This window comes from Chaetodon auriga, chromosome 19 (assembly GCF_051107435.1).
Source record: "Chaetodon auriga isolate fChaAug3 chromosome 19, fChaAug3.hap1, whole genome shotgun sequence".
Lineage (NCBI taxonomy): Eukaryota > Metazoa > Chordata > Actinopteri > Chaetodontiformes > Chaetodontidae > Chaetodon > Chaetodon auriga.
The window spans coordinates 19,827,653-19,850,017 of record NC_135092.1 but is presented as its reverse complement, the minus strand read 5'-3'; the positions used below and the strand labels follow the sequence as shown (position 1 = coordinate 19,850,017).

The following is a 22,365-nucleotide window of genomic DNA, read 5'->3' as shown; positions in this document are numbered from 1 at the left end:
AGTGCTCCTCGATGTTTGCTAACTGTGTCTGCCTGCTGTTCAGCGCTGGGAAGGGAGCAGATGACGCCATGAGACCGGTGAAAAGATCGCTACGCCAAAGAAATCCTGCTGGTTGACGGGACGATGCACCCACAGGCTAACTTTTTCCCAAAAATACAACTGCATCATTGGTAAGAGGATCAAGTCGTGAGTTTGTGCAGGCAGTTTCTACCAGCTCCTCCACAAACAGTGTGACTCGTTTCTGCCTTCATTAAATTGAAACTTTGCAGGAGTCTCCTGTCTATCTGTACGGCTGTCACCTCAGCTTTGAGCCCTGGTGCTGTAGAAACAGTCTGAGGTGTTGATAGACAGGAAGCAGCCCTCAGAATAGCACACAGAAAACTTACTGAGAACTTCGACAGTGTAACAGTTCAACTAAATGTTGAGGTACGTTCATGTATGGGCAACAGCTCGGCTAATGCTTCCTTTTTAGTGGATTTCTGCGGCACCTTTTAGGTCAAGGTTACAATAAAGGCTGATAAAATAAGCTCATTCCACATGCAGTGACGTCCTGGGACAGTCCAGGCCTGCACACATCTTCCAGCTTTATGAGACACAAGCACAGGTGGATTTTTAAGATGCTCTCCTTTTCAGCTTTTATTCTCTCTCTCGGTCCTTTCCCTTCTGCATTGCTTCCCTTCCTCCTGTCTGTCCCAGTGGAACCAGATACGATCGGTGATAAGGAGCCAGATGGGAGCAGAGCTATGAATCCAGACTAGAGGCAGTAAAAATTTAGAGGTCCATTGTTAACTCTGGGGGGAGATATTGATTGGTGCTGTGTGTTAAGTGAAGCATCAACACTGTAGAACTAATAGCAGCCAAGGAGGCAGGCTCGTAAACATTTTGCCTTCATCCTCACCTCTTTCAGCAACTTATACTCTAATTAGATGATGGTTATTTGATGCCAAGTGCAAACGAGGGCAAAATTATTAGTGCAGCTGATATTGTTTGTTATTATTTTTTCAGGTCATATGGACACTACATAGATAGATAGATAACATTTCCTCCGGGGCGTTAAAACAAGTTAATTTTCACAACGGACACTTGAAAATCAGTCTACTACAAAACAAGAACATTTTAGGGGAAAAAAGAAAGAAGAATTCAGTTTCTTCTTCGCTATACGAACAAAATTGAATTCATGAGACATGCAATGTCCATGGTGAGGTGATGCAATAAAGACATACAAAGCTTTCCAAAAAAAAAAAAGAAATGTTTCTTTGTGGTTTGAATGACTTCATTTTTCTCCAAGTTAAAACAACAACAACTGCATTTCAGCACGTTGCATCAGTGAAAGACACCATTCGGAGTACAAAGTCAAATCCTAAAATTGGACAAGTAGGTGCCTTTCATGGTCTAACAGTTGTCATTTCAGTTTAAATCAAATGTGACACGCAGCATGCGCTGGAGAAGTCAGCCAAATATATTTGCAGGGTTGGAGATAGCTGCAGGCATTGTCATGAAGCCCCATTTGCAAAGTTCATTCTTAAGACTTCAGTCCTTGCTATCAGAGATATGAACGCTCTCCTCGTAAGTTAAAGTGACAGGAGGAAGGCTTGACGGGAGTTTAATGCTGCAGAATGTAAATGGCAGTTGTATGTCAGTCTCTGTGTGAGCTGCATGTTTGTCCTTTTTCGTATTCTACAGAAGCATCTAGTCAGTGTTTGTGTTACCTGTCGCAAGGTCGGTGTGCTCCTGGGACATGTGCTGGCTCTGGTGGACCCATTCGCCGTTGCACTTGAAGAAGATCTGAAGAGCGGGCCTGGCTTGACACCGGAGCTTGATGGGGTTACTCTTGACGATGTAAGCGTCGACAGGCTCCTCCAGGAAGCGGGGCAGCGTCCCAGACTGGCCATGCTGCAGGGCTTCACCTCGGGGACCTGACGAATAAATCGAGAGTCCAATGAGAGTCAACAAAATGGATGGAAAAGTTAATTATTAATCAACGAGATATCATCATCTCAGATTTCCTCCCTGCAGTTAAATCTTCCACGTGCTTGCTGAAAAAACTAGCTCCCTCTCCGTCTTCCCCAGCTCCTACGATCCCTCACTCCCCCCCCCCCCACCTGAAACCAGACCCAACTAGTAGCCATTACTCCTCACAGCGATGTCTCCCTCAAACAAATCGCTTCGGAGCGCGACGTGAAAAATAACACAACAACAGAACATCACCACATCCCCACAGTCCATTCTCTGCCACAGCATTACAGTATAATGATTTACAGGAAGTCTGCTGGAGAGAAAATCCCCCTGAGTGCCGCAGTGTTTACTATTTGAAGTGCACGGGGACGCACAGACAATGCTACGGGGTGTTTTGCAGGAAGCTCTGCTGCACTTTGTTTTGCAAACGTGCAAAATATTTCTGATGAAAAGTACCATCCCTGCTTAGCTTTTAATAATGAATGTCATTAGTGTTGCTGTTTGCAAACTTCTCTTTACTTTTTGAAGGATGGGGTGTTGAACTCCTCTGGGGAGCGTGAGGCTCATCTCAACGCCACCGGTGGCTCGATATACGTCACGTTGTTTGCCTCTGTGTGGGTAACAAATAGCAGCAGTAAAAACACTGTTTTGTTGGATGGGGAGAAACTTTGAGGGAGTTTCCAGGAGAAGTGGCTGAGCTGCGGGACGGGACCTGAAACACGCTGCGCAATCACACTAGAATAATTATACTATACATTATAAGGGTGCATGGAGAAGTGTGACGGTGCAGAAACAAAAGAGGAGCAGATCTGACGGGAATAAACACGTCACTGAAGTCAAACAGCCACCCGACAGCGCCGAGGCCGACCTACAGTCGACCCCTTTGATCTCTCAGATGCCAGCGCTCACTCAGGACGGTTCATTCAGCTGAAGAATCCACCGACAGCACACGAACCGGAGACACTCCCTCCTTCCCCTGCCCGTCTGAGGTGTGTTCCAGTCGGTGCACGTACTGCTACTTCCGAGGCCCCGCAAGTGTAATTACACTCTGACTAATCCCCTAGTTTGCTGGAACCTCTTTCATGCAAGTGTGAAGGGTTTAGTGAGGCAAACCGTCGCGCACCCGCCCCTCCCGATCCCAACTCCCCACTGCACACTGCATGTTTCTCCACAGTGATGGGCATACCTCTGAAAACCCCATCAGGATTAGAGAACCCACTCTCTCTTTCTCTCTCCCTGCTCTCTAGCTAATCTAATCCTCCTACCTTTCCTGCCGGATGTCTCCTGATTGAGGGGAATAGATAAAAGACTCTGTGTGATTCCCTGGCTGTGAAAATCACAGCACTTGCTCAGTGTTCCTCTCCTCTCTCTGCGCGACACGTTCACGTTTTCTCCCTCATTCCTGGAACTGAGGCTGAACAAAGAGACATGTATTTAATTTCAAAATGACTAGCCCCAGGCAAGCTTTTCTTGTACAGAGTGCTCCAATTTGTTTTGCGCACGGAGCATTGACACGGCGTGTTTGTGTTTGGATAGATGCAAAACACAAACGTGAGCACGCATCCGGGCTATGATAGATGGGAACATGAATGCACAAACACACAGCTGTCAAACAAAGCCACAGCCCTCCATGTAATGACTCATTTGTTAATAGATCAGGTATTATGCCAACGCATGCCAGCATGACAGTTTAATGCCACTGCAACTAATACCTCAAATATCATCAACAGCGCTGAGGTTTAGTAAAGCATTACAGGCTTCATTTCAAAGTTAGTTGTCAGTTCACTTTTCGTATTTTCATTTTTTATTTAGCAGGTGGGGTAGTATTGCAGCAGACAGATTAGGCGAGACACAAGAAAAGACACTCTGGTGTGATTTAACCTCAGGCTGGTGGTGGGACATGTGACTCTAGGGGGAAACACAAGCACTTAACTGTCTCTGGGAGCAGCATAACGTTGTCTTTGCTCTTGAAATGGCTGAATATAGATCACAAAGTGCAGCACCGAGCAAGGACTATTGGATGCCCCTCTGGCAATGCACCTTGCACAAAGTACACGCATGGAAATGAGAAAACTGGCGCTCAGGCTATCACGTGAGACGTGGCTCAAACCGAGCGGCTGCAGGATGGTGTTGACGCTGCTGTGGGGTTTCTGGCTGCAGCGTTTTCCACTCATTTACAACCTGTGGCTGACGCAGGGCTAATATTGGTTCATCTGCATGTTCCCAGGAAAGACCAATATCTCTCCTCAATATGCTTCGCCGCTGTCACTCAAGAGACCGCTCTGCCCCGTGCTTCACAGTTTTCACAGTGATCTACAACCAATGCTTCAGCCCGGCAATAACATACTGTATAAGGGGCGCAGATACATCTCGCCCAGTCTGAGAGGAAAACAAGATATCACTGCCAGCGGGCTGAGTGATGGCTCTATCAGACACCCTCTTTCTCCCTCCATCTTTCTCTCTCTCTCCGCCTGCATCTCAGTCTCAGCACACGAGCAAAGTTTTGTCCTGGAAATGCAGACGCAGGCTGCTAATACTGCATCGGCTGCAAGTTATGCAACCTGCGAGGCAACTCACAAACGTTTTCATTTCCTCAAGTGCAGCAAACACTCCATCTCTTCACATGCAAAATTAAAAGCAACGAGTAAGTGTGGTCTCTTATGTCAGTTCAATGTATTCATAGCTTTTAGTGAGAATCTAAAAGAAATGAGGGGGAAAGAGCCCCTAGCTGACTGGGCTAATTCGGTAAAGCCTTTGGGCGGTAGCCCAGGCTGTTTCACACAGAGAAAGATGACTGCTGCTCCAGCAGTGATTTGAGAGACAGCAGCCGGGCTGATGTTTGCCAAATTCTCCTCCACTTTCAGCACACTGCAACCTCATATCCTGGCAGACAAACTGCTGTCCTGTTTCCATCTCACACAGATGATACTGTGGATAACTGACTTCTTGGCACAAAGTTTTCAGATGATCAGGGTCAACTGTAGGTCAGGTAAAGGTAACTCACAAACACTGGGCCCCAAAAGACACATGTGCTCTCAATGCTGCTTTTTGCTTGGTATGAAAGCAGCCGGAGGGGTGCGTATGCAAACCCCCCACGTCATCAAATTTGCAAATGACATGGACCGTGTTCCCCTACCTTCCAAAATCATAGCCAAGTACTCACTGAGTTCATCCAGCCATGCACCAGCCCATGCCTGGAAGAAATGCAGGTTGATCTAACAGAACAAGCTGCACAGAGCGTCACATAGATCCACAGCTGGTGAAGTGCAACAGTTTCTTGAGTACTGGCTTTGATAACTTCAATAGAACAGTGACACTTTTGTCGAGAATGAACATTTAACAGTTCAACCACTCCTGTAAAATTGAGAAAAGGAGCAAAACAGCTGAAATATTTGGAGTACATGCATGCTTCTGGTCTCCTTTGAAATGTAACACTCTTCATCTCCAGCAGTCAGAAAAACTATAAGTGCTGCTGACATTGAGTAAGAGATGTTTGAACACAGTGACGTTGGAGGCTTTTGTTTCTTTCTGAATGTGTTTTTGCAAATAGACGCCTGCAAATGACTACATCCAGGCCTTATTAGCTGAACAACACAGCATGAAGGTCTACCCTCTTGTCTTTACAAAGTTATTGTTATTTTTTTAAATGTGAACACTCATGATGTCAATCGTTATTGATGTGAAGGGGCTAAGGGTTGCAGTTAGCCAGATCTTAACATGAATGAAGACAACGAGGCCCCTTCAAGCAACACAGGCTCTCGTTGGCTATTGTTGGCTGTGGAGAGGACATGGACGACTCTAATTGGTGTGAGGTGTCTGACTGCAGCAGCCATCTTCAGATGCCTACGCATACATGTGGATAATGGTGATTAACGATTGAAGATTGATTTGAGAGGTTTTGGATAAATATGCTACTGGATTTTATGGAAGAGTCGAGGCTCCAGCCGTGTTTTCCAAGGATGACCACAAACCTTAAACGCAGTGTTTGTGTAAACAGACTTTCAGATTATCAGGGACACTGTTACAACATCCTCTAACCTGCTGGTTCCTCTCGCTGAATATCAAAAACAAGAAGCACCTTCCGAGCGTTGTAACACCTGTTCACTCAGCAGCAGGCCGCCACCACCAGCAAAGCTCGACCACAGCCAAAAAAAAAACAAACCTAAACAATACATCCTGCACAGACACTTTGAATTTTGCTTCCTGGGATAGAAAACTGTTTGCAGGGGGATCCTCTTTGTTGAAGAGGCTGAACCTCATCCTCCTGCTTCTGCTGCACTTTACAGGGAGTAACTGTTTGTCTTCAACACGCAAACCCCTTGCATACACAGGATACTGAACACAAGTTCAATTCACAACTGCAGCTTCATTTCACTCCCCTAACAGGCTGTCATCATTAGAAATGGGAAATTAAGTTGAAATTAAACCAAATTTTAGTGTGTTTCCTTGATTTGGACCCTTGGAAAAGTGTCTTTCTGATCATGTTAAGGACAGATTGCTTGTATCTATAGCAGCTCACTGTAGTAAACCAAGTTCCTGCCTGCAGAGTCCGGCTCGCTCTGAACCCTGTTTGTGGGCAGATTTGGGTAAACAGGTGTGATCATTTGTGTTGATACATTCCCGCTAAACATGTTTGCTGCAGTTTGAAAGAGTTATAATGGATATAAATGACCCCGCACTTTTCAGAAACCACAACACTGCTACTCTCCGCACAGGTTTACTTATTTGTGTCCCTTGCACGGCTGCCATTTCAGCTGCTTTTCATGAGCGATGCTCACTGAACCGTATTGAATTCGAATACCCACTGTCACAATGGCACATGTGTGATCTCTGATTTCAAACCTCCAACAGGTGTGAGGCAGCGAAAACTAATCTCCCGCTAATACTGCATGCGAATTACCAGCATGAACAAAGAACAAAAAGGAGAGGAGTGTGTGTATGTGTGTGTGTGTGTGTTTAAAGAAAGAAACGCTGGGAGTGGGAGAATATATGGCTTTAATAAAATGCAACATTGCCTTAATGTGTTATCCAATAATCACTAAAACATGTAAGAGAACATCTCATTTTTAGAATTATTCTCGCATGTGAGGAACTGGCCGTCTTTTAATATTATAGAAACTCTGCAGTTTAAATATAATAACAGATACCGTGCACCACCAGCTTTGTCCAACTTATTAAAAACCTTGAAGAAACTGGGCAGAAGCGCAGGAAAGTTGTCCAACTGCTTTAACTCGCTCGACAGCGTTGCGTATTAACAAACAGGAAGCAGCTGCTTAGCCATGAATTAACAAACAAATCTACTAATTAATTCTTAGTTTGTTAATTAAGAGTCAGCGGCATAATTATTTGTTAATTACTTCGCCATGTTGACATTTCAGTAACAGGTTTGAGAAATCAGGAGCGTGGCTAGCCGGTGAACGGGGGGAGCATTGTGTGGATTTTATTTGCTGTTATGTGTCGCTGCCTTTGTGTGAACACTGACTTTCAGGCTAATGCGTCTGTGTAAATACATGAATAAATACAGCCTGGCAATGGTCAAGGCTGCATTAATTACATATATGCCCAGCGCGAGGTGTCTTCATAGGCTGTGCTGACGCAGTTCTGTGCAGCAGATGGATGGTCTAGATTGAGGATCAGAGGTGAAGCTAGCAGAGGAGATGGGGGTGGAGGGAGACTGGTGAAGCAGATGATAGGTGGGTGTTGAAGATAGTGAGAAGCGCTGGGGGAGCATCTGTTCAGATCAACCGAGTGCATGGCAGGAAGACAAAAAAAAAAATGTTCGGCATTCTCAGCAAACGCTCATAAACCTGAGTCCAAAAAAGAAAGGCGCGTCTTTTTAGGTTCTCAGCCAATTTCGCCCCACTGAAAGATCACAACCTTTGCGATGCACAGCCCCCGCACACACACTTCCTGTCTGTCTGCCGAGATTTCTGAATGACAGGTTCTCCGCAGGGGAAAGACAGACGGCGAAGACGGGATTTCTTGATCTCCCAGCAGAACAGCAAATGGGGGCGAAAAGGCAGCAACACGTGAAAGCCTGATTGTGTTTGGTGTTTTGCAGACACCTCCTGCTATTCAAGCACATCAAAACACAACCGACTGCGAGAGGTGTCCTCATGACAAGCTGACAGGTAATGAACTGCTTAGCAACCATGCGATATGCACACCAGCTGGATGCACACGGCTGCTCCTCAAAAACCCGACTCCGTTGTCTCGCTGAAGTGGAGCTTCAAAATCTTCCCAACTATGGGATTAAATTCGAGGTTATAACCAGGCAATAGCCAGATTCTCTATGATGATTTAAGCCGCGTCCATGTTTCCTTCCTGGTTCCTCGTCTCCCTGGCCTGAGGCGAGTCTCACAGTCACTTCACTCAGGTTGCAGAAATGCCCGGAGCTCTGAAACTACTCTGTAACTTGTAATTTCTCTGCAGCGGGAGTCACACAGACAGACTCTTAAAAACAGCACGGCCTCAACAGAAAGAGATGCCGGAGCGCTTTGTTCAAATATTGATGCAAAGCTCTCATCTGCCATCTCGGGACACAACAGACATGTGCATACGAACACACGTACGAACACGTGCACAGCTTCCATCGCTTAGGAGGACATCACATTGACGTCCATTCATGCCCTGGAGACTTGCCCTATCCATAACCACTACTTACCTAACCCTTACCCTCAGCGTTACCCAAGACTCCACCTTAATGATTTAAGTCATGGGGCTTGCGTTCTGTCCTCATAAGGAAGACAAGTCCTCACAGTGTGTTAAAAGATTTATGTCCCCACAATGTGAGTAATACATGTTCTCTCTCTCACACACACACATACACACATTTCCATTGCTTAGGAGGACATTACATTGACTTTCATTCATTTCCTGCAGTCTTACCCGAACCTGAACCTTACCCTTAACCTAACCGTTAGCCATGTCTTAAAATTTTAAAATGATTTATGTTGTGGGGACTTGTGTTTTGTCCCCAAAGACACGACGGGTCTCCACCATGTGACTGAGTGAACGTACTTGCGTCCCCACAATGTAAATAATACACGTTCTCACACACCCAAATGCACACACATTCAGATAATGTCACAACTGAGGACCGTCGTCCTTACAGACAAGCCAGATGTTGTCCAATGAAAACAGGAGCAGACAAACGTTTACTCTTTGCTCTGATCGACTATTTCACACTCGGATGGTCATGTTTTTTTGTTTTATTCCATCTTGTGTTGATTCAATGACTTTCTGTTCATACAACACAGGATAGATGTCTCGAAAAAAAAAAAAAAAAAAAAAATCTCGTTTCTCTTCCTCAGCAAAGCGCTGCTGCACACTCAAAGTAACACTCACACACGGGAGAGTCTCAGCGCGTCCAAACTCTTATCTGTTGGACAGCAGCCTCGCTGCAGCAGCGGGGGGTGAGGAGTCTTGTTTAAAGACACCTGGATGATGGAAATAAAGGAGGGGTAAGCTCAACTCATTCACTTCACCATCAAGATTTAGGCCTCATATCTGTGAGGAGGGCTGCAGGCTTCTGCTGCTTCAGTACTGGTGAAATGAAGATAACACAGATCGTCAAAGCGTGAAGCATGAACAATAGAAATGGATGGAAATGGAGTCAACCTCTGATGTTTTGTTTGCCTTCTCAAATCATTTGTGGTTACAGTGTATTTTTGCTTTATTAACAGTTATGCTACAACATTTTGTGCTTCATACTTGCAAATCTGACAGTTTTGAGAGAAAAGAGGAGATTTGACTGGATCAGAATGTAAACAGGCTCTTTTTTTGGCCCCAGGTCTCGTCTCTCAGGCAACATACTGCAGAGAGGAAGACAGCAGCACTGTATTCTGTATTATTCAGAGTTCATATTGTCCAATAAAGCGCGGTGCTCTTTGTGGTAAAGATGCAAATATCCATCATTCAGGCATTTCCACCTTTATTGACGAGCTGTCAGCGTAGAGGCAGACATAAAACAAAGGGAGAGAGGTTTTGAGTCGGGTTAGTGCTTTAATAAAATGGAAAGCATCATTTCCTAGATTGATAAAAACATATTTTTTACATTTAAATAAATGCAAATGCAGGAAATATAGCACACCCAGCTAATACTGCTGTGATATTTCTGCAGCACAGGGATATATTTTTTTGTCAAAACAAAACTCATTTTTTTTTTTTTTTGGATTTTAAGAGTGTGCGTGCTCCTGAACATGCACAAACCAGTGCATGTGTGTGTGTGTATGTGCGTGCAGTTTGTCTGAATGTGTGTCACTTACAAACACCCAGGTGGTATGTGCGTCTTCATCGGTGTTGTGACAGCTTGCCAGCCTGGTTTTGGCAGGCGGGAGATAGTGCTTCCCTCAGCTCTCCCGATAATCAAAGAGTAAACATGTCGAAGCAAAAGTGGGTTACCTGTATGTCAAACTGACAAAAAAGTCTCCCGTCTCTGTCCCATCAACCACCTCTCCATAAGATTTTGCTCGTACGCAAATTAATATTAGGAGGGAAACGACCTCGTGAATAAACGGCACACAGATTTGTACTTTCATATTCAAAGTGATGTGATGTGATGTGACGAGTGTACCATATGATAAATAGGCTTTAGATTCAGTTTGTATGTATGTATGCATCAGTGCTGAGAGCAGGGATAATCATAGAAAATCCACTTGAACTCATGACTTTTCATAACTAACAGTGCCAATCTAAATAGAGTGTCATTGATGGTGAGCTTGTTTTCTTACAGGTTTGCTTCAGTATTTAGCCTTAAATATTGTCTGCTTACACTGTAATTGCCAAACAATAAAACAGGCATCATCTCTTTGTGTGTCTTCAGTGACACCTGACCTACTGTGATATTTGCAGATGTTTATTTTCCAGACCCTGAGCAGAATATTATAAAATCAAACCTCATTTTTGTTGGTATTTATGGGCAGCAATAGCCATTCAGAGTATTTATATTCTGTAATTACATCTTTATAGTGGTTATCATTGTTAGTGGGGGGGGGGGGGTCCGCCGTTCCTACCCAGCATTCCAGTTCACAGGAAATGATGCGTGTACGCACTCATTACTACAGTGACAACATTACTGTTCGTAATGTCTCATTAATATTAGCTTTTACAGCTGTTTGTGAGCTGAACAATAAACATTTCCTACCAACTGGTGGAACATGAGGTTAGTGCCGGCTGCGACTATTAATCAAAAATGTATGTGCAAAACACATTTTCTGTATTTTTGACAGTGTGGTATGATGGAAAGATGCCAATTATTGAATAATTCTTCCATTAAACAACATGAGTTTGTTTGGCTGCTCCAAGAATTCTGACACCTGTAGTACTAAAACTCAAGAGTCTCAAATCCACCAGGACTAAAATCCCAAGATCTTAAAAGTCAGACTGGGTGTCCTGGTCTGGCTGTGGTCACTGGGAGGCGGCTGAGCATCCCTGCCTGCTCACCCAGCTTCAGTACTGGTTCCCAGTCCAGTTCTGCTCCCTGACAGCATTCTCTGCGAAGGCCAGTACTAGCAGGGTCAACACCGACTCCCAGCAATAGGACTGCTAGCTGCTAACTGAGCTAACAAGCTAATGGCAACTAGATACTCTGGTGAAACACTGCCCTCTATGTGTTTGGAGTATGAATTCAACTGGTGACCAGTTCTTGCACCTTTAATCATCCGCACCTCTGCAGAAGAACGGGGGTAATCTCTGGGAGCCTTCACTAGATGATCTGATGTTTTTTTCTTAGTTTGTCCTGATCACACGGACAACAAAGCCACTTTTGAGTAATGCCAGATGCATATACGGAGTGCCTTCATGAATATGTTATACACAGCACCGTTATTACCTCATCTATCAGCGTTCATTCTCTGGTTTTATTTGTCGTTTAGAAAGCAAGCCCCTGCTGACTGACAGTGATAGCAGACAAAAGAAGATAATTGCTTACTTACTCTTTCCATATAGCCTTTGATCCATTTTGTCTTTTCTGACAGAGAAGAGATGGCGACATAATTAAAGGCATTGTGTGGCATCTACAATCTCGGCAGCAATCTCGCTGGCAACCTGACAGCTCACTCTAATGTGAGTGTACTTTGTAAGGGGGCTCAATAAATAAGTAAAGCCCCAGAAAACAATCCCTTCTCACATTTTTCCATCCACTTCTTCCAGAGAGCTTTAACACAGACCACAAATAAGACTGGGACTCTATTATTGAATGAATTTATGAATAAATTACTGCCGTGCGGCCACATATGAGAAAAGGTTTGGAGCGCCAAACCTTATTTTAAGCACTTCTGTTTTGTCATCGTATCACATGTTTTGCAGGGTAAAAATAAAATTCAATAAAAAAGTTAATATCCTGCACATGACTGGGCGCACAGCTTCCGTATTAATGTCATTAATCATCTGTCATTATGTACAAGGTTGATGATGGAGGGTGATTACTTCAAGCTTTTATTTCCCGTTTAACTGCACCTCATCGGTTTCATGTTGTTTAGCTCAAAATGTTTTCACAGAGAAGTAGAAAGTGGGCGCAGCGGCACAACAAAGCAGCTCATTTTCCGCTCGACTTTCGCCTCGAGTTTGATGACGATTGCTTTATTGACAGCGCAAATGGCTGTCGACACAGAGTGGTGGTATTGGTAAAAGCTGGCGGTAAATAACAAAGAAAGTGCATGACTTGGCTTTGTACCAACAATGCAAACTACCATTATATGTTATCTTAGATCAATGTGTCAGGTTCACCACTGAGACTCAGCAGCCTTCGGACAAAACAATTCACATTTACTTCATTGCATCAGCACCCAGTCGCCATTATAGCCTCCCGCCTATTATTTGCGCCGCGCCATCCATCCAGGATGTAAAGAAGAGGCTTTAGAGGGCACACTTGATGGTTTGAATTCATAGCCTTCTTTTTCAGCTGGCATTTTCCAGAGCACTACATTTACATTTATTATATTAAAGGGACACGCCGCTAAGTGCCACTTAGTCTGTGCATAATTTCTTCTGCGGCTCCGGAGGGTTTCCTAAAGTCTGAACAAGGCTAATACGACCACGACAAGCTCTGCGGTGCTTTGGGATGTAACTTTAAATGGCAAAAACTCCCATTTACTGTCATCTGACAATAATAAAGTTACTTTAGAATATTACTGTCTGTGTAGAGCAATGCGTCACTGATTACTTTCGTGTAATAACACTATTGCTACCGCGGCCTCAGCATTACCTGCTCTCTCTGGCCATGTTAGCTTACTTCCTGATTGTTTCTGACGAGGATTTTTGCAGACAAGCTTCATCAGACACGTTTTTCCTACTCGCAGGTCTCACGCAACACATATACTCCCATTTGAATCAATGCAGCTGTCTGCAGCGGCTTCACGCAGGCTCGGGTTTCAGCTGTGACTCAAGGGCGTAACCGAGACCTCAAGCGTTTATTTATGCTTCAAGACTGTTTTTTTTTTTGGGCAATTTGTGTGTAAATGTGAGGTTGATGTCCAATAAAAAGGCACAGAATAAATATATGTATCTACATTTTGCAACGTAGACAGAGAAGAGAGTGCTGCTCTCCAGACAGAGACAGCCACACACACACATGCACACACACAAACACATTTCCCACCATGCTGTGCAGGACTAATTTTGATATTTAATATTCCAAAAACGCAAATGTTACTTAGTAACATTAGTGTTTGTATGATAGTGTTTGTAATGAGTCTGTTCAGAACATGGTGGTTTATTATTTATTAGTTATTTATTTACACTGATGATTGTTTTTGTATTGTTTTTGTCCCCTGCGTTGAATACTGTTAAAGGGTTGACCTGTTTAGGTGCTGAAAGCTTAATAGCCAGCAGCGCTACATGCGATCATTGTAATAACAGAACTGAAACCTTGTTAACATGTTATATTACTTCGTTACCAGCTACTTTTGTTGTATCCCCCAAATTTCTTACTCATGCTAATGCCAGCATGCTAACATGCTCTTAATGATAATGCTAACATGCTGATTAGCAGGCATAAAGTGTAAAATGTTAAACATCCTGGTTTGATGTGTTATGATGCTAAATCGTGCAGCTGAGGCTGACAGGAACGTCATTCGTTTTACAGGTATTTAGTTAGAAACCAAAGAATTGGAAAAATAAAAGGATGTATCCCACGGGGACCATGGATATGATTACCAAATATTATGGCACTCCATTCGTTTATTAAAAATTACAAATGTCCGCCTCATGGTACTCGAGAAAAGTCTTCTGGTTTCCTCCTCTGGACTGTGCCGGTCCATCCAGCCGTTGTTGAGATACTTCAGGCCGGATCAAAGCTGTGGAACAACAGACTGACGTTCCCATCCCTGGAGCCTCGCTGCTACCTCGGCCGAAAAATAACCGAAGTGATATCATCAGCGTGATCTCAGCTCAGGCATGGAGACTTCAAAGCTCCAGTTACAAACTGGGGGTTTTAAAGACAAGCGTTTACCAGCCGGGGAAGGTCTAATGAAAGACACTACAGAGTGGGACGATAAGAACTGTAGGATGAAGCTTGACCTTATGGCAGCCATCGGCTTTGATTTTTTTAAATCTATCGTAAGTCCCAAAACGTAATGCAATAAGAAATCCCTTCATTTGTACAGTACAGTTATTCGTCCCTGCTTAGCCTGTGCGGTCTGTCCGTGGAAGATTCTGCAACTGATGAGTTTCCAGCCATCCAACTAGACGAGGAAACATAATTAAAAATGAATTGTGCAGCATCAGAATATACAGTATCATTCCTCAACCTGTGACTCTGATCGCAGCACGTTATATTCCAGTCTGACTTGCAGCTTTACAGCAGAGATTAAGAGCTATCAGAGGTTTCGAGTTCAGCTTTAAGGCTTCGTGAAAGCCTCGAACATTCTCAACGGCTTATCTATAATTTGAAAACACTCTTTCTACTACATAGGAAGGTGTTAACTTCTGCCAGTATCAGTCTGACTCATTCAGCTGTATCAGCTTCACTTTCCCTTTTCCCTCTGGAGAATTAAGACGACGCAGCAGAAAAAGACGGCCCGCACAATCCTGCGCTTCCCAGTAATGAGCCACTCGTGATAATTATTCTTGAATAAATGGTAAAATTGAAAAACGAAAGACAAAAGAATGTGCAGTGACACTACGGGGTGGCTCCAGAGCTGCAGAAAATGGAGGTTAGCCAAAAAGTGGATCAGGAAAGTAGTCAGTCGCCTCCTGACATTTAAAATTCATGACAATCAAACACCTGTACAGTGCTTTTCCATGTCCCCAAGCATCCTGGCGTATATCAAAAGGGAAAGATCTCTGCTGGCCAATGAAAAATGCAAGAAAGAGAGTAACTTTATCCTGCACCTCTTCTCTCACCAAGCACTATTCTCTCACCTCGTGTCTGATTTTCTTTAGCGAGCAGGGGCCAGTGGTTCAAAGCGCCGCATCACAGCTCAGTCTGCCCTGCATTTTATGTCCCAGTGGAGGTCTTCAAACATTACTTTTAACTGCCCCAGTAATGCAATCTGAGTGGATGGCGAATATGTGATCCAGCCAAAAAGCTCTGCAGCAAATGGCATGTGATCGAGGTAACATGAATAATAAACAAGAGAACAAAGTTGAGGTAAAGGTTATATTTAAAACACATCGTATAGAGTCTGCTGCTATCTAACAAGCTCATCCAGTGACGGAAGGATATATATGACTTCTGCCAAACGTAGCGGATGCGAGTCCTCCCTTCACTCTGCAATACATAACTAATGAAGAATTTCCCTTTTTACTCCTTAATAACTTAAGAGTCTCGGTGTACTCTGCCAAGGATTCCTGATGAATCTTTAAAGGAACAGGAAAAAAAAAACCCCAGCAACACAACAAGAACTGAGATCTTTTGAGGCTGAATACCCTCATTTGTCAAGCTTAGATGGACACGGCAAAAGTATGTCAACACAAGTCACACAAATGATGCTTCACTTCAAATAACCAACAAATGAGCAAGTGAGCTAAGCGAGCGGGGCGTGCTCAGCACCTTGTGGCACATCCTCTGCACACAGTGTCCCAGATTCCACCTTATGTAACCTGATTATTTGTGCACACCATGAAAAATACAAAAAAAAAAAGAGAGGCACATTCATTGCTCAGTGTCTCAGGTATTGCAGGACCTATGCGATGCAAAGGTTTGCCCTCCCAGCACAGCAGTGCGTGAAATTCAAGAAAGGGAACGCTGAGTAAAGCTAGCTAAAAGACCCCAGCCGCCATAAGGACGGGGTCGTGCCGTCAGCTGTCCATACGGACCTTATGAGAACAACACCTACGACGCAGCCTCAGACAGAAGGCCATCTCTCTCCTCATTAGACATCTTCCTGGATTTTAATTAACGGTTTAAGACCACTATAAACCTGCTGCTAGAGCCCACCATCATGGGCAATAACGCCTCAATTAGAAGACCGCGACAGACTTGAGCTTAAACCCAGAAATCCACCACCGCTCACGCTTTCTATTACACATGCATACACAAACACCTCATTTGTGTGTCTGCTGTGTTGCCTTCAGGCAGTTATTCTGCTCAATGGACAGCAGAAGAAGACTGGGGTGGTGCTACTGCACAACTCCCACGTGTGTGTGTGTGTGTGTGTGTGTGTGTGTGTGTGTGTGTGTGTGTGTGTGTGTGTGTGTGTGTGTGTGTGAAGCAGGATGCTGCAGGAGCAGAGATCGTGCGCTCTTCCTCTGGATAAATCAATGTTTAAGCAATGTTTGAATAAAACCACATAAGCCTGCAAATCCTAGCTGATCAGAGAAAAGGCCTAATTGAGAACTTTGAAACACAGCTCGTTTGTGAAAGGAGGCAGCAGCGACGCAGGTAAATAAGCCTCTGGCCGCGCGCGTTGCATCACGGTGTTTTGGTTCCACATCGTGTGATCAGGAGCGCCGTTGTTTTATCTGCTAATGGACCTGATGAGAAATGGTTTGAGGAAGCCGAGCAGATCCGTAAGCGATCGTGATTAAATGTGGCAGTGGCTATCTACGGGAAAACCAGAGCCTGTTACGTATCGCAACACAGCGCTAAAGCTAATATTGTTTTGATCGTCCCAGACGATTTATCTAATGGGAACCCGGAGTGCAACAGTGGCATACAGAATTACAGTGAAGTCACAGGAGGTCAAGGTGAGGCTGCCACTCAATCTTAAAAACATGAGAGAGGGGTCCGCGGTGTGTCGACCTGTGCAGTTCCTGTTTATGCAGCCTGTCAAGTGTGTGTGTGTGTGTGTGTGTGCGCCAATGCATAATGTGCAGACCAACAGCCGGGGTGAAAAATAACTGTGACCTGCTTTATTGAGCAGAGTGAGCCGGGCAGAATGTGTCCGCGCATTCATGTATGTGCCCGTCCATCACAAAGTACGTAAGTCAGCAAAAGTGCGTACACCTGTCTGAACACGTTTATCCATTAATGAATGTATTCACCAAATACCCGGGATTACGGCTAATCCCGAACATTGACTGATCCCACAATGCACGGCGAGCGGGCTAAATGTCAGAAAAATAACAATTTAAATTTAAATGTGCTTCATGGACAAATTCTTTTCTAATTAACAATTATTTTGTGGCATTTGTGCGCCTGCAGTGGGCGCAGGGGGGGACGAGGCAGGCGGTGACATAAGAAACCAGGATGGCCTCGGGATCAATATCAATTTCCCTCTGCTATACATAAACACCAGACCACAGCTTAATCCCTGTGCTTTATTAGAATCTATCAAACCTATTCAAACACACATTCCTCACACAGTTAACCACCCCTGTTTCATATGACAGCAATTAGAATATTCATTAGCTGAAAATCTCTTTAGCCCAATCGATGGTCTTTCAGCCAAAGGGATCTCTGCAGATATCGGAGTCAAAATCCATTGGATATAAAGGATCCAATTGCATGAGCTTTGTGACTTCTTCCACCCCAGTATAAATCAATAGACCAGCCCCTCTAGTGGCTTTAGCTGCTTGTTAGCGGGCCTGAAACAGTTGTCTAACCCTGTGTCTTGTGATGTTCTACCCCCCCATTCTACTCCGTGCTGTGTTTCAGCCCACTTTTAGGTTCATTGTGGGTTTATCAGTGTAGTGTGCTCAGGTGAGTGAACACAGCCCCACATCCACTTAGGCTTTTCAATCTCACTGTGACACGGTCAAATCAGGAGACTGCACAAGATTAAATCGATGCCTGGCCAGTTGACTGCTTGACGCAGCATTCTCTTCCAGACCATTTCCTTGGCCGCGCCATCTATCACTCACATCAGTCCTCCTCTTTTGTCTCCATTCTCCTCTTCTCTTTTCTGGCATAATAGGATCACACCATCCACGACAATGCCTGCTCCCAGGAGATGCGACACACTCGCTATTGTGGACTTCATAAGATCTGTATACCAAGTGATTACTTTGCTGAAGGTGGTGGTGGGGGATGACAAACAGAGATGACACAGCAACACAGTCTGTGCGAGGAGAGGGAAAAAAAAAAAAATCTAATTTACGGTTTGCCCCAGAGGTCAGCCCGGCGGACCAGGTCCAAACATCTATCAGATAAATCGGCTTTAGGGCGCCGGCAATCCACTTACGAACTCCACCTTCTGCCAGCTGCCCTGCCAGTTAAGTGACTAAATTGTGCTGCAGTTGAAATAGACAGAACACACAGTAGATCTGCTGAGGTTCAAGTTCTCTTGCAGCTTGAAGCCTTTGAAATATTAACAATGCTTGCATGTAATATGGATGGATACATGCATACCACGAGCCTGGGGGGATATTAAAGCAGCTACAAGCATCTTTCATTTCGCAATGATTTGGCGGCCTCTGCGGACAAAAGTGTTTCCCAGATTGACGACTACATTTCCCATGAGCACCGCCGTGTCGTCAACATCTCGACTGGGCTCTGGTGTGCAGGTGTTTTGGAAGCGGGTGAAAGACAGACGACTTCTTTTTGATAGCTCACCTGGTGGAACGTGCTAACGCTGCGTCGTCACCTCAGCGGCTCGGGTTCGATTCCAACCCGAAGCCGTTCGCTGCGTGTCATCTCTTCTCTCTGCTCACTTTACTTCGTCTCTTCAGCTGCAAGTTTTTTTTTTGGCTTTTTGCCTTTCTTTGACAGCACAGCTGGAGAGAGACAGGACAGGGTGAAGACAGAGAGGATGACATCCAGCAGGGCTTCAGGTTGGAATCCAACCGGGGCAGCTGAGGTAAGAGCACAGCCTTGATAGACGGGGTGTGCACTCTGCAGGTGAGCCAGCGGGCAGTAATTCCGATGAGAAAACTAAAGCTATCACTAAAGCTGCCTCCTGTTCTCTCTTGCGCTCTTTTAGCCTTTTTTTTGCGTTCTTTGGTCAATTATTGTCTTTTTCTCTATAGAAAAATCTTGTGCTGCCTTTCAACCCGCTAACATGCTACTTATTGCCCACCTTTGCCTGCTAACGTGTAAACAGGCTCTTCTGGTCTGATTCTGTGTCGATAAAAGCAGTTTTCTCGCTGATCCTGTTTGCTTTTGCAGAGGCAGTTTCATAACTCGTTAAAAACATGCATACGAGTTGTAAAGAGAGGTTTGAATGACTGATTGGTTTCATAGCCAGCCGACGTGCACGTTTATGCTCTCTCTGCTCTGCTGTAAACCTACAGGTGTCAGCAACTTGCAAGCCCGTTGTTACCCCCAAAACGAGCATTCTCACCTCATTGATGTCCAAATAAAGGCACCCAAAAGAGGTAGAGCTCCTTCTGTGAAAAGATATGAGACTCATATACCTTAGATGACTGGGAACACTGCACCCTTGTTGCAGCAGCAGAATAATGGTCAAAGCTGGGGTTAAATGTTTGAGGAAATTGCTATTGTTTAGCTGTTGGCTATTTTCTTTCTAATGGAAATCAACCGAGCAGCTGCTTAATGGTATGTTCCTGAAATCCTGATGTCAGCAAACGGAGAATGCTGACTTTATAAGACATCTTTTTAAAAAAGTCTTGGAGACCTGTGGCAGTGTTTCCAATCCATGATAGGTAATTTGCAATATAGATTTGCAATGTAGAGTGTGATGTTCCCTCTCACAGTATATTTTATTTATGGTGCAAAAGCCTGCAGGAATCTTTGCTTTTTTATGTATCCATAGCATGGCTCCAAACACTGTAAAGATAAATAAGCAGCACCAACTCCAAACGTGCTGACTGCCAATAACAACAGAGCAGTACGTTGCCAGAATCATTCCCTTTTTTCCTGCGGAGCCCTCGCCGCCAACCTGCGGACGTTACCTATACTGCTAATCATAACCACAGGCAGTCTATTTATATTCAAGCTCTGAGGTATTATTTATGAGAGGTTCCTACGTGTGAAACCATGTCAAGGAGTATTCTCTCCAGACAGTCAGAAGTACACACCACCTCCAGGACGCTTTTTTTTTTCTACAAATCTCATTAACAAATAACAACATCTGGTAATGACACCGACACACACACACACACACACAAGCCTGTCATTAACGGGGGCCCTTTCACTGAAGCAAACGAAGCGAGAACGTGTCACATGTCCGTGTTTCCACTCGCTCCTCAAACACAGCAATTAGGAGCATTGAGCTGAGTGTCACTTCAGCTGCCTCATTGACCTTTCTCTGGCTCTGCTGGTCCGCCTGCTCGCACCGCTCTGCAATATCTTCATTAGTGTAACCTGACTGCCGCGTGTGCCTGTGCAGCAGTGCGCCGTGCTGTCGCACAGTTGATGCCCTCTGTTGCATGCAGTGACAGCTAAGGCACCGTGGAATAATCACTGACTTTAGCAAGGCTGCCTGAACAGATGTGAGCGAGGTTTTGTGGACGCATGGAGCAAATCCAGCTTGTACTTGGTGGTACCCGACCTTCTTCGGCTCCAGCCCACACACAGACCCTCGACTGCAGTGTTGTCTGTCTGGCTCCAGTGTTTCACAAGTACTCCAAGTCATGCAGGGAAAAGCTTCAAGACTTTTTGGACTCTTTAACACCCGCAGTTCTGCTGAACTGTTCAAGACAGAGGAGGAAAGAAAGATACAGACTGGATTTTTAGGAGCTGGTTTTGCTCAAACTGACGTTCTGACACTGAAATCTGGACCTCGCACTATATATTCTAATTAGTAGCTAAGACAAAGTGCCAGAATACACAGATCATGGAGACAGGATCATCACACCATTATTTAAACTCCTTTTCAATGTCTGATTGATCAGGGAGAATCCCAGCAGACACACTGGTGAGTGCTCACTGGTTACCAATTACTACGCTTCATTATGCTTAAACAGATCTCTTGAGCAGACGGACTTTATGGTAGTTTAGCTCCTGAATTCATGCGAGAACGAGCAAACGCACCAGAGTTCACTTCAGCTTTGCCAGTTGTAGGCAATCCAGTCCTCTGAATAGAGATCTTATATTATTAATCGCCATAGGATGTCAGAAAGATATATATACTTATTGAACCGAGCAGCTCTTATTTCTGAGAAAAATCACGGGAAAGTAGATTCCAGCAGTGTCGAGGCATTATATGATATGTGTGGTTAGAGGAAACAAATGACTTGGGTTAGCATAAAGGACGACTGTATTATGTAGGAAACAGCAAAGAAAAGTCAAGATGTACCTAGAGTCACAGGAGAGCTGGAGACACTCTTGATTACATAATCTTTTCGGGCTGTCTTCAGAATATTCATGCAGTCCTAGTTGATGGAGACGCACACTGAATGCATATGACTTTCCCTTTTCGAAGTTTTATGCAACATTTATGAGGAGACACATTTTTTTTTGGGACTGGAAAAGAATAAATAGCAGTTAAGGACTGTGTGAAAAACTGTGGAGGAGGGCTGAGCAGTAGGTTTCACTTTCCAAAACTGTTTATCAATATTTTCTGTGGACCCCACTGCAGCTCCCTCCCCTCAGTATCTGAAAAACAAACAACCCTGAATTAGACCATTCATTTCACTGTTAATGACAATATTAAATGGTCGAACGTTTGACAAAATGCTAGATATTCATGCTACTTGACTTTTTAAAAAACTGCCACTGAATGGATGAACTGGGCACAGATGGCAGCACGGTGGTATCTGCACTCACGTCCGAATAATAAGAGAAAAATATTATACATACACTGCATATAAAATAGAAATCACGCTCCCCTCCCTTCAGCAAAGACAAATAAATACGTTACCATCCTCCAATTCTGACAATTTGGCCCGAGAAAACATCCATGACAGAAGCGCTGAAAACTGTCGCGGACATAAATTTGGTTATTTTGTCTGTGCTCTAACAAAATGATATGCAGGGAAACGGTGTCGCTGCAATGCGCCGCAAACCCCGAGCAGAAATGTGGGCAAATAAACACAAGTGAGATGTTAATGCATCAGTGTGTCTTCGGCGTGTGAGTGCTGGTGTGTGCGTCTCACACCTCTATTTGTGGGCCCCTGACTCTGCTG

The 22,365-nt window shown here is 44.4% G+C and overlaps 1 protein-coding gene across 1 annotated transcript in view; it reads right to left on the bottom strand.

The window, feature by feature from the left end:
* The window catches only part of LOC143337931 (netrin receptor UNC5D-like), a 145,628-nt gene that overhangs the window by 56,973 nt on the left and 66,290 nt on the right, over positions 1–22,365 (bottom strand). Inside the window, exon 2 of the mRNA XM_076757947.1 lies at positions 1,710–1,916. Within this exon, the coding sequence (XP_076614062.1) occupies positions 1,710–1,916 (207 nt within the window). The remainder of the gene's footprint in view (positions 1–1,709; positions 1,917–22,365) is intronic.